Source organism: Myotis brandtii, unplaced genomic scaffold (genome assembly GCF_000412655.1).
Source record: "Myotis brandtii unplaced genomic scaffold, ASM41265v1 scaffold103, whole genome shotgun sequence".
In the NCBI taxonomy this organism is placed as follows: Eukaryota; Metazoa; Chordata; class Mammalia; order Chiroptera; family Vespertilionidae; genus Myotis; species Myotis brandtii.
The window spans coordinates 1,310,163-1,329,861 of record NW_005353460.1 but is presented as its reverse complement, the minus strand read 5'-3'; the positions used below and the strand labels follow the sequence as shown (position 1 = coordinate 1,329,861).

Below are 19,699 nucleotides of genomic sequence, written 5' to 3'. Positions count from 1 at the left end.
CCAGGAAAGCCAAGCACTCGCAGCTGCTTCCCCACGGCTCTCCTGACAAACTTACCAGCACATATTTGCTCAGTGTGAGCCTCACCTAGAGGCATCTCCTACCTTGGAGGCAGGGGCGAGGAATCTGGACTGTGTTTTCCCAAATAAGGGAAATCAAATCACCTATAGGCAACACCCTCTATTCTCCCACTCCTGACTGATAGCATCCTTAATTAAGCCAGCTTCAAAGGACTATAATTAGTGCCTGGAGGTCAAAGTTCAAACCCGTGGTTTACAAATCTTAACAGAAGTCATATAACCTACTTAGCTGAATAACATCCCAAAATCATCAATCCCTGCCCTTCCTTCCCATGGGGATAGATTTAAGTCCATTTCTTTTTTTCTCACCACAGTACTTGGAAGACAAAGAAGGTAGTGTGAGAGGGAGGGGCATCCTGGTTCATCATTAAAAAATAAAGATCTCTTTAAGTGTCATCTGAGGTTATATAAAAATTTTTTTTCAATTCTCCTCTGGATCTGCCTCCAAGGGTTCATCTTCTAAGCCAAAACTCAGCTTGTCAGCTAGGCTCTCAAACTGCTTGCCTAGACTGCCTGCAGAGTCCATGAACATGTTAGGGATGTCTTTGCCAAAGTAAATCTTGCTGTTGGAAGCAATGGCCTTGTACTTCATCAGCTGCAGATATTCAGGGGTCAGCTTCAGCTGCAAAAGTAAGAAGTAAAGAAGACTCAGGTGGAGCCAGATTAGAGAAAACTATGGGTGACACTTTTTCAATTGTCATAAGAAGGGTCTCTGTCAAAGACACATGCCCTCTCTCCTTTTCCTGGCCACATAGTTACATTAGTAACAGTGTAACCACTCTCTAGGAGAAAGTTATCTCAGATCTTCAAGACTAGAGCTGCAAGAGTTTTAGGAGTTCCCACGTTTTTTAACACAAACATTTTTAACATGAAAATTACACTTCCATCAAGGCACTGCTAAGGAAAAGGGAAGAACCTGTCCCACACAGCACAGGAGTCATCACTTGCGGCCACGGGGGCTTTGGGTGGAGGAGGTCTTCCCACACTGGGAACTCTCAAACAAAATCAGCCTAAACCCAAATAGGCGTTCTCTTTGCCAGGTGGCACTGATGGTTTACCTTATTCGCTTCGGCCATTTTCATAGCAGTATAGCACTCAGCATCAGCCTTTGCCTTCTCCCGCGCCAGGAACGCAGCGTCTGAGGGGAAAATGCAGTGAACTGAAGTGCAGGGGCTGCCAGGGTCTGGTCGCTGTAACTTGCCCTGGGTGCCTTTGTGACCCTGGGGTGAGTTTTCTCATCTGTGAAATAGGGGTAAAGTGCTCTGCCTGCATCTCCCTGTGGTGGGTCATGAGGAGTCTGTTGCTGTGCCCAACATCTTATCTGAGAGCATTACTGAGAGAAGCACTGCTGCCCAGAGGCACTTCCTGTGTCTGCACTCCTGTTCCGTTTGTAGTTCCATGTGTGGGGAGGGACCCTGCCTCAACCTCCTGGTTCAGAGCTTTCCACCTCATCCCTCGTATGCTACACAGCAAAAGCCCAAAGAAGGCTCTGAATACAGCCAGAGGCGGATCCACCCTAACACTGACTCCCACAAAATAGTTTGGTCCCTCTCCAACTTCATTTCCCTTGTCTTTCCATTAACCATTTCAAAAAGGTTCTGATTAACAGTGGTTAAGCTGGCACAACTCTAAGAGAATTATAAGCCATGGTCCAGACGAACACCTGTGTGGTTTAAGACCTACTTCCACTTCCACTACACAAGCAATATCCTTTCTCAATCTGCCAAGACCAGCTTTCAAGTTGATGCAAAATTTTTGATGTTTACTTCCTTGCCTAGGGAATAAGGCCAGTCTCATGTGAGTAATATCTGTAGCAAAAAGGCTAGGAGGAAAGGTCAGTCTGTGGGTGGGTCCTTACTGCACACCCTCAGCCTGACCCTGGGTGGAAGGAGCCTACAGTCTGACTGCAGTTTGGGTTGCGTGCGGCTGACTTAACTGGCCTTAGCACCTGATGCATGTATTTATAAGAAATAAAAATGTGTTACTTTGCTAAGAGCTCGCTAATGAGGAGCTGCTGATTTGCAAAGTCCTAACTGGCTCCCTAATAGGCCCCTGCGAAGCCGGCAGGCCCCATAATGAGTACAGTGGGGCCTTGACTTATGAGTGTCCCGACTAACGAGTTTTTCGAGATACGAGCCGTCTCTTGGCCAATTTTTTGCTTTGAGTTGCGAGCTAAAATTCGGGTTACGAGTCAGCTTCAGATACCCCACCGCTAGTTGGCGCAGCGAACATCACAGTGAACGCCACAACATCAGCCCAGCATCACGTGTCTCACTCGTTCACTTTAAGATTTGACATACGAGTAATTTGAGTTACGAGCTCCATCACAGAACGAATTAAACTCGTAAGTCAAGGCCCCACTGTATAACTGGACACAGCACTTTGTAGTAGCCTGAAGTTGGGCTTTCAGGTCCCCTTTCTGCCCTAGAATTTGCTCATATAGCACGTGAAGGAAAAAGGTGGGTGATGGGAATGAGGTGAGGGCTGAGGGGCAGGGAACTGAAGGTAAGTGATCTACAGAAAAGTCAGCAAAGGAACACTTCCCTCCAGCTCGTGTTGTTGGTGCTGAAAAGATGTCTTCTTCACACCCGGCTTAACATCTACAGAGAACCTGAGAGCAGGCTGAGGCCAGAGCTATGGAGTTTTCGGACTTCTCAGGAGGGGTGGGTAAAGCAGGCGGGAGAGAGCTGCTTTTTGGCCAGCTTCTTAGTTTACTTCCACTGCCAGACTGTGAGCTCCACGGCAGCAGGGACTCTGTGAGTTCCCTTTTTCTCATACCTAACGTGAGTGCCTAATGGCACACAACTAGCATTTGTTGAATGAATGAATGCTCTCTGAAGTGGAAAATTAATGCCAAATCTCCCCCAAAGTGAAAGCAGAGAAAAAGCGATGTTCCAAATAAATCAAGAGATCTTAGAAGGGGGCTTAAAGAGCAAAGGAAATGATGCCCCCCTCCCCCTGCCACAAAGTGGCTTTGAGGAAAATTCAGGCATTAATTTCACTTACCTTCAATTTCTGAAATCTTCTTCTCAGTTTCCTTCTCCATCACCTTCTGTCCATAGGTGATTTCTGCAACCTGAGCCACCTTTTCTGCCTCTATGTTAATGGAATTGAGAAAAGGCTTAGAGCTGGTATTTCAAGAGTTTGACTCAATTCCACCTTTCACCTGATCAGAGGCCCTGGTGCAGGAGTGTGGGTAAGCACAGATGGAGTCACTGGCCCCAGAGGACAGCCGTGGCAGGGACACATGGGCAGATGGGAGTGACAGTAAGCACAAACCATGACATCAGCTCAAGACAGCAACTGGGGAGACGTGGGCCCAAGTGAGGAGAGTCATTACTCTGATGAAAGCAAGGAACAAGTCCTAACCTCTCTCTTAAGTCACAAGGATTACTTCTCCCAAAGGAATATTTTAAGGAGTAAGGTACTCTCTGAAAAGTTTCTTCCTGCCACCTCACATTAGGAAGTAGTCAGGTTTGTTGTTGATAGTCCAGTATAGTGGTTAAGAACCCAGGTCTGGAGCAGAGTCCTGGTATCTGAGCCCCAGTTCCACCACTTAACTTGCTATCTGACCTTTTATTTAACCTCTCTGTGCTTTAGCTCAGTAAATAGAGGTAAATTATAGTGCCTCCCTCATCTGCTAGTTGTGAGGAGAGAGAATTTACATGTAAGTGCTTAGAAAAGTACATGACTCATAGTAAGTGCTCAGTGTTAGCTATGATCATTATGAATTAATAGTAAGGGCTCCTTTTGTTTAAGAGATGTAGGCCCTGGCTGTTGTGGCCCAGTTGGTTGGAGCATCGTCCTGCACATGGAAAGATGGCAGGTTCAATTTCTGGTCAGGGTACATACCTGGGTTATGAGTTCGAACCCTGGTTAGGGTACATACTGGAGGCAACCGATCAAAGTTTCTCTCTCACATCAATGTTTCTCTCTCTCTCCCCTCCTCTTTAAAATCAATAAAAAGCATATCTGGTGAGGAGAAAAAAAAAAAGAAGAGATATTTGGAAACTCAAAACTTATCACCCCAGGCCACGATATGACAATTTCAGCTTTGCTTCTGGGAGCATGACAGCCACTCCTACATGTGGCAAGGGTTTGGAGAACCATGCGGTTTAACTGTGTCTAAGGTTTCCTCGACTCTCTCCACCATCCCCAGCCCTTCTGCCCTGAAAGGGGGCCATAGAACCACTTCCAGACCAATGAGGGCCTTCTTCCGCTCTGTCTCAGCTTCTTTTTCCACCACCTTCTGTTTCTGGGCTGCAATGAGAAGCTTTGTCTTCTCACTTTCCCTGGAGGGGAATAAAAGCATACGGTTGTGAGGCCACTATGGAAAAGCTTCCGAGGAACCTCACGGTCCCCTGGAGAAGCCAAACTCTTCTGAGGAGAGGAACTCTGATTTCTTACTCTCCCCTGGTGGGCTGTTCAATGTCCCAGGTAAAAGAAAATTTGTTGCAGACAGTAGTATGGCTCTGCTCCTCCTCCAAAATAATTCATTTGTGGGAAACAGAGCATAATTTACTTATTGTCAGCTGCCATCTGCTTTAAGTGGCCATTAGTAAAATACACCTGCCTGCCCACTTAATCGTCTTTCCCTCCTATCTTCTTTGGCATGAGCCATGAAGCACAAAAAAGGCGCCCCCTGGCCCCTTTAAAAGCATCACTGCTCAAAAGGGCTTCTCCGTGGCTCTCAATCACAGTTACAGAGCCCAGGTGACTGTCCCGACACGCCTGCTCCATCCTACAGTGCAATGGGCTGTGACAAATACTCAAGGAGGAGAATAAAAGCATGGCACAGCTTCAGTTAACTCTGGGATGGGATGAGGTGGGAGGTGGAAGAGAGTGGTGGTTACAGCTTAGGCAGAGGATACTCACATCAACTCGTAGTTTCTGCGGATCGCCTCAGGTATATTGGGCTTTGTCACCCGCACAGCCTGGGGAAGGATAAAAAGAGCACCTGATGGGAAGGTGAGAGTGGTACAGGACCTAAGCAGCTCCCCTTGGTCCTTGATCTTCCTGCACAGAAAGGACATCCCTTGAAAGAGGGGATGCACCTTCATCAGGGGACACTCCCACGGTGGCAATGCTTACTTGGATGACAAGCCCAGGGGCCATGGAGGTCAGGTCCTGTTGCAAAGCCAGTTTGAGATTTTCATCAATTTGATCTGGAATCAAGAAAGACAGGAAAAGGAGTTGTCATACTATCTAGGTAGGGTGGAGGGAAATATGGGGTAGAGGTAAAGCTAAAACACCAGTTCAAGAATGTACCTCACAAGCAAAAGGTCTTCCCAAGCAAAAGGTCTGGGCTATGCTTATCATAGCCCAGAAACATAAAGTTCTCCAGCAAGACTTTCGGAGCAACATGCCTCCGCAGTCCCTCTACATAGCTAGATGTGAGAGTATCCTTTCCCTGTGACCTTGAGAGAGAATCCCTAGGTTATTGAAAATATCAACCTTGCCCAAAAGGGAACTGAGCTTTAAAAAGGAAAAGAACAAACAATAATTCTAGCACATTTCTTGAGAAAGGCAACAGTCTTTCCCAAGACAACAGGAGCAAAACAGAAGGCAGGCACCCAGTTTTCACGAAAAAAGAAGATGGAATGGCTCTGTTAAATATTTTGAAAAGAGCTGAGCACATTCAATCTAGTAATTTTAGCTGTTTCTGAAACAAAAACAGATTCTGACATCAAGGAAGCCCCAAGGAAGACTATTTCCATTAGGAACTCCACCAAATGACACAAGGGGAAAATAAAAATTTACAGTTCTGGAAACGAGTCCAAGTCTTTTGATGTGTTGTTTGCTTTGGTCCTGATTCCTTTGCCTGGAATTCACATGTGGGTCGTTTCACAGACAAGTGTAGGAAGAGCTATAACTGATTCCCTTCTAGCTATGATCCCAGGACAGCAGCACCAGGCTGCCTTCTCTGGCCTGAGAGCCTCAATAAGATCCCAGAAAAAGACTCCATGAAACCAAGTTGGGACATCTAAACTCAATCATCTCCCTCATTGTCAGCTGCCATCTGTTTTAAGCGGCCATTCCTGGTCACTTATGCCCAAACAGGAGAACTTTGAGAAATAGCAAATCTAACTCCTGCCTTTTACAGATGCCCAAACTGAAGTCCACGGAGGCTGAGATGTGCTCAAGCCAGTTAGTAACCAAAATAATGAACTTGATTAATTATTATGTTTTGATTATTAGGGTTTAAAACAGTAATTTTTCCAACTGTCATATCAGTGAGCGAGGGATTTGAATGTTTCCATTTTTTGGCTATGTTCTCACAAGCCTCTTAGCATGGAGGGAGAAATGCTCATAAAGGCAGTACCTTGCACCTGACACTGGCCTAACAATTTGACAGCTAGGGAGAAACATTACATTTTATATTTTCTATTTTAAATAGGATACCCACCAAACTTTAAGTAAGATCGCCTGTACCCTCTGTAAGTTAATAACACAGTCATTTATCAGACCAAATTATATCTGAGTCAAAGTAGAAATCTGTGGCCCTGGGCTGGTAACTTTCAGGAAAATCTGGAAGAAATATTTTGAAATGTGGTTTATTACCAAAGTAATACTACTAATAAGTTGTTTATGTTACAGTTATGCTGATAAATGCTAGTTAAGTTATATTATTAAATATACACAGGTTCTCCAGGTAAACTCTTGAACAAGTCCTAGATAATCCTATCTAATAAAAGAGTAATATGCAAATTAACCATCACTCCTCACTCTGTCACTCCGTCACAAAGATGGCTGTGGCCACGGAGCTGGAGCGAGCAGGAGGCTTGCGTTGCCTCCGGCAATGGAGGAAGCCAAGCTTCCCGCCTGCCCTGGCCGGCCCTGAGCTCCGCTCAAGGCTATAAAATTTCAATTATAGAAGATAAATAAATCCCAGATACCTGCTTCCAGTCAGCGTGGCCTCCGCTCAAGGAGGGGATGGGAGCCTAGGTTGCCAGGGGCAACCCAACCTGGGCGCCGCTTGAGGCTACAAAGTTTCAATTATAGAAGTTAAATAAATCCCAGATACCTGCTTCCAGCCCGTGGGCGTGGCCAGCCTGAAAACGGCCATCAGCCCCTCACCCAGGCTGGCCAGGCACCCCAGCGGGACGTCCCCCCAATGAAGGGGGTGTGACCAGCCTGCAAACAGCAATCAGCCCCTCACCCAGGCTGGCCAGGCACCCCAGCGGGACACCCCTCCCCGCCTCCCGAAGGGGCTGTGGCCAGCCTGAAAACAGCACCCATATTCTCCAAGAAGAAAGAAAGACAAACAGAAAATTCCCATGTTCCTGGAACTATACCTGGCAATACAAAAAGTACAAAGGAAAAATGAACACCAGTCTCATTGGTCAGAGATGATCATTGTCCATAATCGGGAGCATCAGTTTAGATGTCATTCTGAACATAAACAGGTCGACATTAAGCGGTAGGTAGCTTTATAAATGGAAATAATTTTAGAAAACTGGGATCATACATAGCATCCTATATAATAAAAGGGTAATATGCAAATTGACCCTAACAGCAGAACGATTGGGAATGACTGGTCACTATGACACACACTGACACCAGGGGGAAGACGCTCAATTCAGGAGATGCCCCCTGGTGGTCTGTGCGCTCCCACAGGGGGAGCTCTGCTCAGCCAAAAGGCAGGCTGACAGCTGCCAGCACAGCGGTGGTGGCGGGAGACTCTCCCGCCTCCTCAGCAGCGCTAAGGATGTCTGACTGCAGCTTAGGCCTGCTCCCTGCTGGCAAGTGGACATCCCCTGAGGGCTCCCGGGCTGCCAGAGGGATGTCTGACTGCCAGCTTAGGTCCAATCCCCTGGGGAGCGGGCCTAAGCCAGCAGGTGGACATCCCCCGAGGGGTCCCAGACTGCAAGAGGGCACAGGCTGGGCTGAGGGACCCCCTGAGTGCACAAATTTTTGTGCACTGGGCCTCTAGTTTATATATGTATGAAAGGCTAATATGCTAAGTGTCCCTCCGACTGTCTGACCAGTCGCTATGACGTGCACTGACCACCAGGGGAGAGATGCTCAACGCAGGAGCTGCTGTGATGCGCACTGGCCATTTACAAAGAAATGGCAACACGGACCTGGCACTGACAAATCAACACTCGGCTTCCCCCAAGTGGGACACAGGCCCCACCACCGCCCTGGAGCGACAGCCCACCAAATCGCAGCCAACGCTGCCAAGACCCCATGGCACAAAATGCGGCCCCCAGCCCAGCCCAGAAATGGTCACTGTGGGTGCCGGGTAATGACATCACGTAGTAATTCCTGGCTTCCTCTCCCTACTGATTAGCCTCCTTGGAGTTTCTTCAGCCCAGGAACACGACTTGCTTTATAGCCAGGTGCAAGCATTTTACACTTTAACCAAATGTTTGTGAAGCGTTTTCACATGCCTCATCTCATTTGATCCTCACATAAGCCCTGGAGTAGGTAGCTGGGGACTCAGTAGAATCCTATTTTCTTTTCATTAGCCAGAAAATGGAGATTTAGAAAGTTTAGAAACTTGACCTAACTGAAAAGAAATAAGAAATGGTGGACCTTGAAAATGACTTCAGGTTTTCTCACTGCGCAGAATATATTCAAACACTGCTGCAGTTAAATATTTTACCCTTTGTTCTCCCTGCGAAATCTACAATAATCTGCTTCATGTTGATATTTACTGCTATGTTGTTAACAATGACCTGAAAGAGAAGTTGAGGTGCTTCACTGGGCTGGAAAAAGTTTAGCAAATCAGAAAGCAGGTCGAGGTAAGCAAGTTTATCTGTAATAATTAAAAAAGTAATATGCTAATTAGAGCGGATGTCATTGCAGACATCATTGCAGACATCCTTCCGGACGAAGCTGGGGCCGGAGTGAAGCCCAGGTCCTGGGTGCCAGAGGGAAGTTGGTGCCGGCAACTGGGGGAAGAAAGGCCTACTCTTGCTTGAATTTTGTGCATCGGGCCTCTATATATATATAAAGCTCTCGCTGGCGCCAATCACATACGTGTGTTTCCATCTGTCACTGTCAATCATGAAATTGGTTGACACTTCTATTATAGAGAAAGGGCGAATAGCAATTATTAAAATATTTCTTCTAATTAATTTCCTTTCAATGTGCACGAATCCATGCACCAGGCCACTAGTATTTTTATAAAATGGGCAAAGAGGATGTGTCAGAGTAAGCAGTGATGAGAACTATGTAGTCCTGTTGAAAGTCAGGGCTAGGAATCTTGAGAGGACGGAACTAGAAAAAAAAAAACTTTTGATGGTTAAGGAATAGGATTAGAGACTCTAGTGTCTCCTTTACAGATGCAAATATAGTCTTAGCAAAACAGTGCTTTCAGGCAAGATTGAACTTTAAAAAAGAAAAAATACCTCAAATTGCATTTTCTCAGCTACTTTGTACAGAAGCTATACTTTACTAAGACAGTAAGAAGTTTTCTAATGCAAAACAATTTCATATTTTAATTTCCTCCTCATGGAAATTAGAGATCCTTTGTCTTTTTTAGTTTCAAATGTTCATTTAATGGCACATGTTTGTAAAACAAGGGCTAGAAAGAAAACTAATTTTATAAAATTCTATTGGTTTGAGGTTAAAAATATAGCAAATTTACCAAATTTTTTCTTTTTCTTTTTTTAAAATATATTTTTATTGATTTCAGAGAGGAAGGGAGAGAGAGAAACATCAATGATGAGAGAGAATCATCAATCGGCTGCCTTCTGTACGACCCCTACTGGGGATCCAGCCTGCAACCCAGGCATGTGCCCTTGACCAGAATCGAACCCCGGACCCTTCAGTCCCCAGGCCCATGCTCTATCCACTGAGCAAAACCGGCTAGAGCCCAAATTTTTTCTAAAAGCACACTGAATCCAACCCCAATAAGAGATTGTAAGCCCTATATTGTGAATTTAGATACATTTTCTGCTGCAGAAAATTATAAGTGATTCTGATAATTTCCCAAATTTGAAACAGTGTAAAAGGCTGTTTGCTTAATTAAGGCCATTGGCAACATCAATGATTCCTCCTTCCGTGTACTCTAAAAATGTTCTCACTCAGGGTCCTTTTTATGAAGATTTCTGGGAAAAATAACTGCCCAGTCCTACTGTCAGGAATAGTTGTACTATGGGTTGAAAAACCATTTACTTTTAGCACTGGCTAGTAGACAACTTCTAGTAGCAAGTTTAAATAGAACATTTTTCCACCTAAGAGCTATAACAATTACTGAAATGTTTCCTTCCTTTGTTGCTGAAGTCAGGTTATTTTTACTTTGACCAGGAAAAAAGGACAAGAAATGTCTACTTAAGAATGTAGACCCTTTTTGTTCTAAGCTTTTTCCTATTCATTTCTGTAAGTATAGGATAAACAAACAAATAAAACCCCCACAAAGGTTCCAGAAACTGTAAGTAGCTATGGTCCTTGTCCCACTTCTAGAATTAAAGGTGAGCCGTCCCGTTTTCCTCACCCTTCCCTGGGTGCCTTTCATTCAGTGATGTGATGAAAAGCACATAAAGTGAGGGCCAGAAGAGAGAGGTTCTAGCTTCAGCCACTACCAATTAGCTCTACGACTTCTTTTGTGGTTCAGTACCCTTATCTTAAAATGAGGATGTTGAGTTGGATAATCTCTCAGGTTCTTCTAGAACTGAGCCTGTCTTCATTACAGAATATTTTAGGGACCTTGGAAACACATTTCCATTCCAGTCCTCTGATTCAGGCCAGTAGTGAGTCCTGTAGTCCACTGTTACTTCTGTGCCCAAAGCTCAACCACTCTCATGGTCTTTCATTGTCACCAGCATTTTCTAGGAATGCCCTTTGTGACCAGTTCCTGAGCACAGGATCCTTTAACAGCTCCTGTCCAGCAGTGCCCATTCTACCCTGTGGGTAGCTCAAAAGTAGGCAGTGGCGGGGGGGAAGCAGGGCTGTCAATGCAGGCTCTGATCAGAAGAGACTTCTTACCAAAGAGCTCAATGTAGACCTCCTGAAGTGTATGCACACTGCAGAACTGGTTCAGTTCATGGTGGATCTTGTTGAAGATGAGGGCCTTGTCATAGTCGGCAGTATAGTTCTTCACTATATCATATACTGGAAGGGAAGGAGAGATTCCAGAATAAAAGGCAGGTCTCAAAACTTGCAAAACAGAGACAGACTCATAGATAGAGAGCAGGCTGACAGCTGTTGGGAAGGGTGACTGGCATTGGGAGGGGGGTGGAGAAATTGTGCAAAAAAACACTAATGGATATAAATAGTGTGGTGACTGACAGGAGGTGTGGGGTGGAGAGAGGTGGAGGAGAGTATGGGGGAGTAAATGGTGACGAACACACAATACAGTGTAAAGATGATAGGTTGTAGAATTGTGCACCTGAAACCAGTATAATTTTGTTAACTAGTATCACCCCAATCTATATATATAAAAAGCCAGTGACCAGAATGCTGTAATGACCAGAATGACCAGTCACTATGACGCCCACTGCCGCCAGCAAACAGGCCTGATCGTGGGTGGGGCCAGCCAGCCAACCTCCCACAGCCCCTCCCCCTTGCCGGCCCCACCCCGATTACCCCACTTACCCCTACAGGTGGCAGGGCTGGCTGGCCAATTGCCCTCGGCCCCTCCCTGCTGGCCGTCCCAGCCCTGATAGGGTCCTGATTGGGCCCCGATTGGGGCGGGACAGTCGGCCAACCTCCCACCATCTCCTACTCCTGACAGGCCCGGCCCGATCTGCCCCGATCAGGGCCAGGCTGACCGGACCACACCTGTGCATGAATTTGTGCACTGGGCCTCTAGTAAATTCAATAAAAAGGGAAAAAAATACAAAAACCTTTCTCAGACATCGAAGTTCTTCCTTCCTGAGGTGCTGCAACAGACACTAGAGTAGCATCTTGGGGAAAGTAAGCTGGTGGCGGGGGTCAACTGGAAAACTGTACCTGCACTTGGGACCAGGAAGTTCACCACTTCAATTCTGTCAAAGTAGATCATCACACCACCACTAAGAGGAAGAATGGACAAAGAAGTCACTGGTAAGCTCTGGAATATAGTTACAAAACCATTCCCAAACCTAAGAAAATCAACAATAATTCCTTAACATTATCTAATACCCAGTCATTCAAATTTTCCCAATGATTCCCATTATGGACTGAATTATGTGCCCTCCTAAATCCGTATGTTAAAACTCTAACCCCCAATGTAACTATACTAGAGGATAGGGCCCTTAGTTAAGGTTAAATGAAGTCATAACTTGTAACTGATTGGACTTGTAAAAAAAAAAAAAAAAGGAAAAGTCATCTCTTTCTCCTCCTTTTCTTCCACATGCAGAGAAAAGGCTGTATGAGGACAAAGCAAGGCAGCCAACTGTAAGCCAGGAAGACAGGCTTCACCAGAAACCAATCCTGCCGGCACCTTGATCTTGGACTTCGAGCTTCTATAACTTGAGAAAATAAATTTCTGTTGTTTAAGCCATCCAGTCTGTGGTATTGTGATGGCAGCCCTAGCTGACTAATAATGGTTTCATCAAGTTTTTATAGCTGTTAGTTTTGGACCAGATTCTAATTAAGGGTCACCTTTGTATATGTTTGTCTTTTAAGTCTCCTTTTCAACCCAGTGCCCCTCCAAATATGACTTTGTGCCAAGATTAGACCTGTTATCCTGTGGGTTGTTCCTCTCCAAATGTTTCCTGTGGTGGTGTTTACTGTGCTACTCTATCCCAGTTTAGACCTTCTTTACTTTCCAGCCAGATCACTAAGGTGGTATCGTCTCTGGATTTCCTGCCCTTAAGGCCTCCCCACCATTAAGACATTCTCTATAGTTAGTTATGCTAAAGTTATTTTCCTCTATCAAGTCACTATCCGCTAAACACCTTTAGAGGATCCTCACTTCTAACAGAAAAAGTTCAAACTTCTTACAGCATTTGAAGCCCTTCCAAAACTGTCTAACTTCTGTGATTTTTCTCTACTGCACTCTGCCACCTAGTGGAATCAGAACATAGGGAGCTAGGGGGCAGGGAACATGATAAAACCAAGGGGTGCCTCCCTTTCCACTGCCTCTTACTGCAGCCAGCCCGACAGCCCTTTCTCTTATTTGGGCTTAATAGCTTTATTCCAGGCACCTTACCTAGTCCCACAAGGTACATTCTTCACCTCATCTGTCTGCAGTGTGGTCTGGAAATAGAGGAGACACAAAATGCTGTAAGATGGGCAGTGACAAACAAGTGACTTATTTTTGGAATCCCAAGTGTCCTTGTTCTTTAGTACCTATTTGGGTTGAGCTTTGTCTCTGTTAACCATGAATACCCCTCTGAATCCTCCTGATATACAAGGTGTGAGACTAGCCAAACAAAAGTACTTTGCCAGCTTCCACCGTAAGTGAACCACTACATGAACGAGCTGGGTAACACTAGTTTAGTGAAAAAGACCCTGGACTAGGAATCCCAACATCTGTGCTTACTTCTACCTCTTCCATTTACTGGTCTTGAAACAGATTCTTTACTTAACCTGTCTCAGCCTATCGCACCTGCTCAGCCCATTCTCAGGATCACTGTGAGACCCAAATGAGATAATGTGCATAAATGCACTTTGAAAACCATAAAGCAGAGTACCTGGCAGAAGAAAGTTACAAGGATAATGCTGATGAAGTATCCCAGGATATTGGACATACTTCAAAGATGGCTAGTCTAACGTAGGGAGGCTTTAGGTCTGTCATAAGTAATCCTACTCCTATTTTTTAGATGTCATATCCCAAGTTCAACTTCCATCTTCTTTACCCAAAATTATGTTCACATCTCTGAAGTTCAAATAAGAACCAGCAAAATTACCATTTTATTTCCATCCAACTTGGTAGCCTATGATTTAAAATGCAGACACACACACTCTACTTTTCCTTCTATCCATTCAAACAGATTCTTCTATGGCTTTGTCTTGAAGTGAAGAAACACTTCCCAGGGGGGACTGACGGGCCAAGGCAAGGACTCCATTCAACCACTTCAACAATCAAGTAAAGCTTCAGAGTTAATGGAGCCTCATTCTTCATATTTGTAAAACTTATTCTTAAATGACTCCTTGAAAAGGCATCACACTCACCCAGTGGCTAAATAATTCCAAATCATGCATTCATCAACACCCCAAATCTGCAGTTGTCCAGCCATCCCACACAAGCCAAATATACCTGCACAGATTTATATGATGTGATGAAAGGGAGCATGAGATGGAAACCAGGGCCGCTGGTGGAAGTCAGCAGGGCACCGCCTCTGCAGAGGAGAAGAGGCAGCTTCAGTTTAGCAAGAGGTACCTATTACATTGATATTCTTTGGGCCAACTATCCCTTCAGCCCCATCAATGTTTAATATAGAGTGAAAAGTGCCAGAGCCACCTCCACAGATCCCTTCCTTCCTCCCAGCTAGACCCGAATATTCTAGGAAGCCTAATGCTAAAACATAAAACCATTATTTATGCTTTCACAGCAAGAAAAATAGGCACTCAGGCGAAGTGGAATAAAGGCAGCAGAATTCCTGGCTATACTTGAGAGGAAGTCTATTTTACTTTGTTGTGTCCGTTGAACTTGTGGCAATCCATTTGGGCACTTAAATCCAATAATACAGTAATCAATGAGCTGCACTAGTGTTGGATTCCAGTGACATCAACACCAAAAGAATAATTTTAAGTATATTTTACAAATCATTTTAATATATATATTTGGCAGTAGAGTTACCGTTCTAATCAAGTTGTATGTAAATGGTAATAAAACTAAAAGCCATTTGGGGGGACATATAAGTAGATGGTAGGGAGAAATAATTAAAGGGGACTGGGAAACCCAACCAGACTTTTAGAACTTGCTAGTGGCAATCTAGAAATAAGCATCACAGGGCACATGAAAAGAAGGGGCCATAAAGACTTCAAGCAAAATACTTGGTTATGGAGGTTACTAAAAGGAAAGTAATCCCACACGTAAGTGCTTCTTTGCTTTACATTATAAAGTTAAACTTTTTTTTTTAAAAGGAGCAATAAAATAAATAGTGACATAATGAGCTTATAAGAACCACTATCCTAGGGTTTGCCTTTACTAAAAGGAAAGTAATCCCACACGTAAGTGCTTCTTTGCTTTACATTATAAAGTTAAACTTTTTTTTTTTAAAAGGAGCAATAAAATAAATAGTGACATAATGAGCTTATAAGAACCACTATCCTAGGGTTTGCCTTGATTGAAATAAATTAACCTGCAGGTGCTTTCATTTTTCCTGAAATGTTAATTTTAAAGAGTAGGTTCAAATTCGCAGAGCAGACTATCTTCTCAAGTTGCCATCAAGTCCTGGTACTCAGCAGAGGTAACCTTGTGGCACCAAGATGCTGAGAGGGATGTAGGAGAGAACAATGTTTTGGAGATAATCTGCAAGGAGCTCTGGCTGCCTTTAGGTTTTGTCTCAATCTCTATATACAGTTATCAATTGCCATCCATCAATTTAGACTACTAAGTTTTATTTTACATTTGTGTGTGTGTGTGCACACGCGCAGGTGCGCACATATTCCCCATCCCCATGGTCACTAACATAAAAGCTCAACTAAAAGTCTTCCATATTCGCCCTAACCGGTTTGGCTCAGTGGATAGAGCGTCGGCCTGCGGACTGAAGGGTCCCAGGTTCGATTTTGGTCAAGGGCATGTACCTTGGTTGCGGGCACATCCCCAGTAGGGGGTATGCAGGAGGCAGCTGATCCATGTTTCTAACTCTCTATCCCTCTCCCTTCCTCTCTGTAAAAAAAAAAAAATAAAAAAATTTTTTTAAAAAAGACTTCCATATTCAACAAAACATAAACATAGATATTCAGCAGAATCTGCTAGACAGTGACTAGGAAAGAGTCATTTCACAGAAAGTTGCAAGCTCTTCCCTGTCTCTGCCTTACCTGTAATATACCCCAATGTGTCCCTCTTCTATCTTGTGCACGGCTGAGAATAGAGCTGCACAAAAGAAACTGGTAGCCACAGCCACAACTGCTCCCAACTGAGCCATCAGTGAGCCTTTATCCTAGGGAAGAAGACAGGGGAAAACGTGTCTGGTCTGCCCTGCAGGGGAGGACCTCACCAAGCGGAGTTCCCTGGCTCACAGCTGGTCTGCCGGGTGAGCACGAGGCCCGATCTACCGCGCTCTCCATCCCTGCTCTCAGCCAGCACTGCCATCCCCTATCGGTGGGGTTCTAGTCCCCACCTCGCTGAAGAGGCAGCCATTCCACACAGCCGCCCCCCACGGGAGGAGCAGTGCCAGCTGGGCAGCGTTCAGAACACAGCCTTCCCTTCCTGTGAACACCAACGTGCTGTCACAGGAGCCGCTCCCGCTGGGAAAAGGGGAAGAGGCAGCTGCAGTAAGTTGGCGCAAATTACAGAGGAAGTCAAATGACAGGCAGTTGTGGCATGTAATTCTGGTCGGAGCCTCCCGCTCCTAATTGCCTGCCACTTCAAAGGAAGCCATTATTTACTCCTTTCAGATGCCGGGGCGACAGAGACAGCATGCAAACCGAGGCCCAAGGGGGGCTCTCTGGCCTTCGTCCCCCTCCCCGGTTACTCCTTTGGTCCTCGTGGGAGAGGGCTGACCAAGGCCGTGGCCACGCTCCCTCCCATACACCTGGCCGGCACTTGGCACTTGACAGGTCCCTAAGCCCAGGGCTAGAGAAAAGGGGTCCCCCAGGCTGGAAAGACTCTGGACTTCTGGGTCCCACTGTGTTCGGGCACCGGCATGCGGAAGACTTGGCCTCCGGAGACTCATGTCCTGAACACGGAGTGATCTGCAACAACTAGGGCCATGACACCGAAGTGCACAGCCGGGCGCGCCGGGGCCAACCCGCGCAGGGCGCAGGGCGCGGGTTCTGCCTCGTGGGTCTGAGAAGGCAGCGCCGACATCGGCGAGGCGCTCGTTTTACCTGGACGGCCTCCGGCTACGGATTTGCAGCAACGTGCTTTCTGCAAATGCCCTTCCCTTCCGATGTCACCCCCGCCCCACCTCGCGCCCCTTCCTAGAGAGAAGGGCGCGCATCCCCAGAGCTCTGGGTAGGGGCCGGGGCTCCAAGCGCCTCTGCCCGGTCCCGCTCGGGAGCTAGAGAGAGAGAAAGAGAGAGAGATTCGGGAGAGAGAGGGTTGCTGTCTCGCTCCGGGGGGACAAGAGGCTGCAGGGGTGGGCCCGGGCGCCGCAGCTGGGCCCAGTGCACGCACTAAGGGGCGGGGGCCGCGTACCAGGTGTCCCTCCAGGCGCTCCGTACCCGTCCGAACCCCTTCGCAACCGCAGAAACCGCCACACCCCTCAGCCCGCCACTTCCTTCCGGGCCCGTCGCGGCGATGACGCCTTTAGTTCACGCGAGAAGACCACACCTCCTCATCTCCGTTAGCCCCGCCCCGCGCTCCGAACGGTCAGTGTCCCCGGGAGGCCGCCAGGGGGCGCCCGCGACAAGGCCCGGGAGGTCTGGGATCTGGGGCCAGGGTTTCAGGGGTGGGGTGGTGCGGAGCGTCTGGCGAGTGACCCCTGGGAGGACGCGAGTGGTGCTGAGCGTGTCCTTTCCCGACGTTTTGGCTCTGGAGATTGCTCTGGATTCTCCTCCACATTAACAGGTCAAGACTGTTTTTTTTTTTTTGCTGGAGCAGGTACCAGCGATTTGCAACAGTTTTTAGCCCTCTGCTCGCTGCTTTTCTGCAGCACCGCTCAATGAAACATCTTCTCAATGTGCAGATTAGCACCATTACGTCGCTAATGAACAGTCCCTACCTTCAATTGCCCTTTATGCTTTTGTAGGAGCTTTGGCTTTTGAGGTCCCTACGGCATCATAAAGTAGATTAAGGAGGAATTATTATTCCAATTTTAGTGGACAAAATTCTAAATTCAGTGAGGTGCGAGGGTAACAGTGGATGGAAGCCTCCTTGGCGCTTCCTTAACATCAGGAGCTTAATTAACGGCCTTGGTAACTCCTGCCACAGGTGAAGGGGCTGTGCACCTCCTCGTCTACCCGGCTAGACTGTAAGTCCTCTGAGGGCAGAGGTTGCTCCTCGCTCAGCGTGCGGGGCACTGGGGTGCTTAGTAAGCACAGACGGAGCAGTGGAACCAGCGCCAGGATCCAGGTGTTGTGTCTCTCACTCTAAGGGCCTCAAGTTGTCCACAGCTTTCACTGTTCGGCAGCATCATATTGGGACATTGCTAATTCAGCCATTGAAGTTATTTTGTTTGTGGAAGAGAAGGAGTCCACTTAATTACCGCCTTCAGTAAGTGAAAAGCTTGTATACAGGCAGATAGCAAGCTGGTGGTGTTAGATTTAGGACCCAGGAAAAAGGAAAATGTCGTTTCCCAGGCATGGCTGCTTGGGATTCGCTTGGGATCACCCTGGGTTTGCTCTGGGTGAGTTTGTGTTGGGAAGTTTCAGGATTATGTGGTTAAGTCCACACTAGTAGGCTGCATGGTGCGGCCTGGGAGCTCTGTGCCCACCTCCTCTGTAAATGAGGGCCTATCCTCTCCCCACCTTGTTCCTACAATTTCCCCCTAGTCCCCAGTTGGCCAGTCTCCTGATTGATCTTATCAGAACTTGTTCAGTGATATAATGCAGACGGCATGCTTAATAGATGTTTATTTTAAAGTTGAGTGAATGAATAAGAGAAATGGAAATATTGGGGTTCATCAGGCCCAAGGAATGGGGCTCAACCTGAAGCATAAAGGGTTTAACTTAAGTTGTAATTCAAGAATTTCCTGACTATTAAACTTGGTAATGAACTATGAGCAGAAGTAGAATTTTGTTCTCAGGCTGGCTTTTTTACCAGGCTTGAGTTGTTTAGTTGTGGCCTTGCCTAGGGGCAGGCGGTGGATTTTAGTAGATCGTTTCTGAAAATCCCTTCCTTAAGAGACCTGTGATGGTTATGACTCAGTGTGCAAAGTTATCAGGCAGGTAAGTCTGTCATGATTTATTTAACAAAAGTGTTTAAAAATCCATTAAAAAAAACTTGCAGTATAGTGGCTAAGCACAGATATTCCACAGTCAGTCTGCCAGGATTTAAATTCACCCAATCCCCCAGGTTTTTATTAGTCATGTGATCTTGGTAAATCACTTAATGTGCCTCAGTTTCTTCATATGTAAAATGGTGGTAATAATAATAGTATGAACTGTTCTTAGGGTTAAATGACTGATTAAGAAAAGCATGTACAATGTTTGGCACATTTTAAGGGTTCATTGTATTAGCTATTGTTGTTTCAAATAGCAAATTCCCTTAATGTGTTCTTACCTGTTTGTGGATTCAGATTATTAATGTAACAGAAGGTGAGAGAAAGGCAAACTCAAAGTTATGTGGTATTGAGTAATAACCAAATGAAAGTATACCTCAATAATACAGATTTCATAAAACATTATTAAGTGCTATGTACCAGGCCCTATGCCTTTCTTGTTTTTTATAATCGTCAGCTCAGCCCTTTGAGTTCAATTTCATTTTAGAGGAGGAAGTTGAAGCTTAGAGAAGTTCAGGATTGACCAAGATCACCAAGCTTGTTGATTGCAAAGGCAGAATTCATATGGCCCAAGTCTATTTCTTCATTATAGTAAATGAATTAGAAAATAATGATTCAACCTAAAACACACACACACACACACACACACACACACAAACACACAACATTTATTTTACCTGTAACCTTTTAGG

General features: G+C 45.8%; 1 protein-coding gene across 2 annotated transcripts; it reads right to left on the bottom strand.

Annotated features, from left to right (window-relative positions):
* On the bottom strand, positions 1 to 17,359 carry ERLIN2 (ER lipid raft associated 2). Of its 2 annotated transcripts, none has more exons than XM_005856412.2 (12): positions 17,264 to 17,359; positions 15,943 to 16,064; positions 14,213 to 14,294; positions 13,163 to 13,209; positions 11,980 to 12,041; positions 11,014 to 11,139; positions 5,170 to 5,243; positions 4,954 to 5,012; positions 4,279 to 4,370; positions 3,085 to 3,174; positions 1,137 to 1,216; positions 1 to 700 (listed from the first exon to the last, which is right to left on the bottom strand). In XM_005856412.2, the coding sequence occupies exons 2-12, from the start codon at positions 16,047 to 16,049 to the stop codon at positions 500 to 502; spliced, it is 1,020 nt and encodes a 339-aa protein (XP_005856474.1). In that variant the 5' UTR covers positions 16,050 to 16,064; positions 17,264 to 17,359; the 3' UTR covers positions 1 to 499. The 2 variants fall into 2 exon arrangements, with proteins under 2 accessions (XP_005856474.1, XP_005856473.1); XM_005856411.2 differs by lacking the exon at positions 17,264 to 17,359 and adding an exon at positions 16,954 to 17,256 and having other exon boundaries at positions 387 to 700.
* Positions 17,360 to 19,699: the final 2,340 nt, after the last annotated feature.

Excerpts from the sequence above, each read along its gene's own strand:
- ERLIN2 (XM_005856412.2), bottom strand. The coding sequence starts at position 16,049 with ATGGCTCAGTTGGGAGCAGTTGTGGCTGTGGCTACCAGTTTCTTTTGT. Across the intron at positions 12,042-13,162 it reads AATGTACCTTGTGGGACTAG|TGGTGGTGTGATGATCTACT; the intron begins GTAAGGTGCCTG and ends TCTTCCTCTTAG. Across the intron at positions 4,371-4,953 it reads CGCAGAAACTACGAGTTGAT|GGAAAGTGAGAAGACAAAGC; the intron begins GTGAGTATCCTC and ends ATTCCCCTCCAG.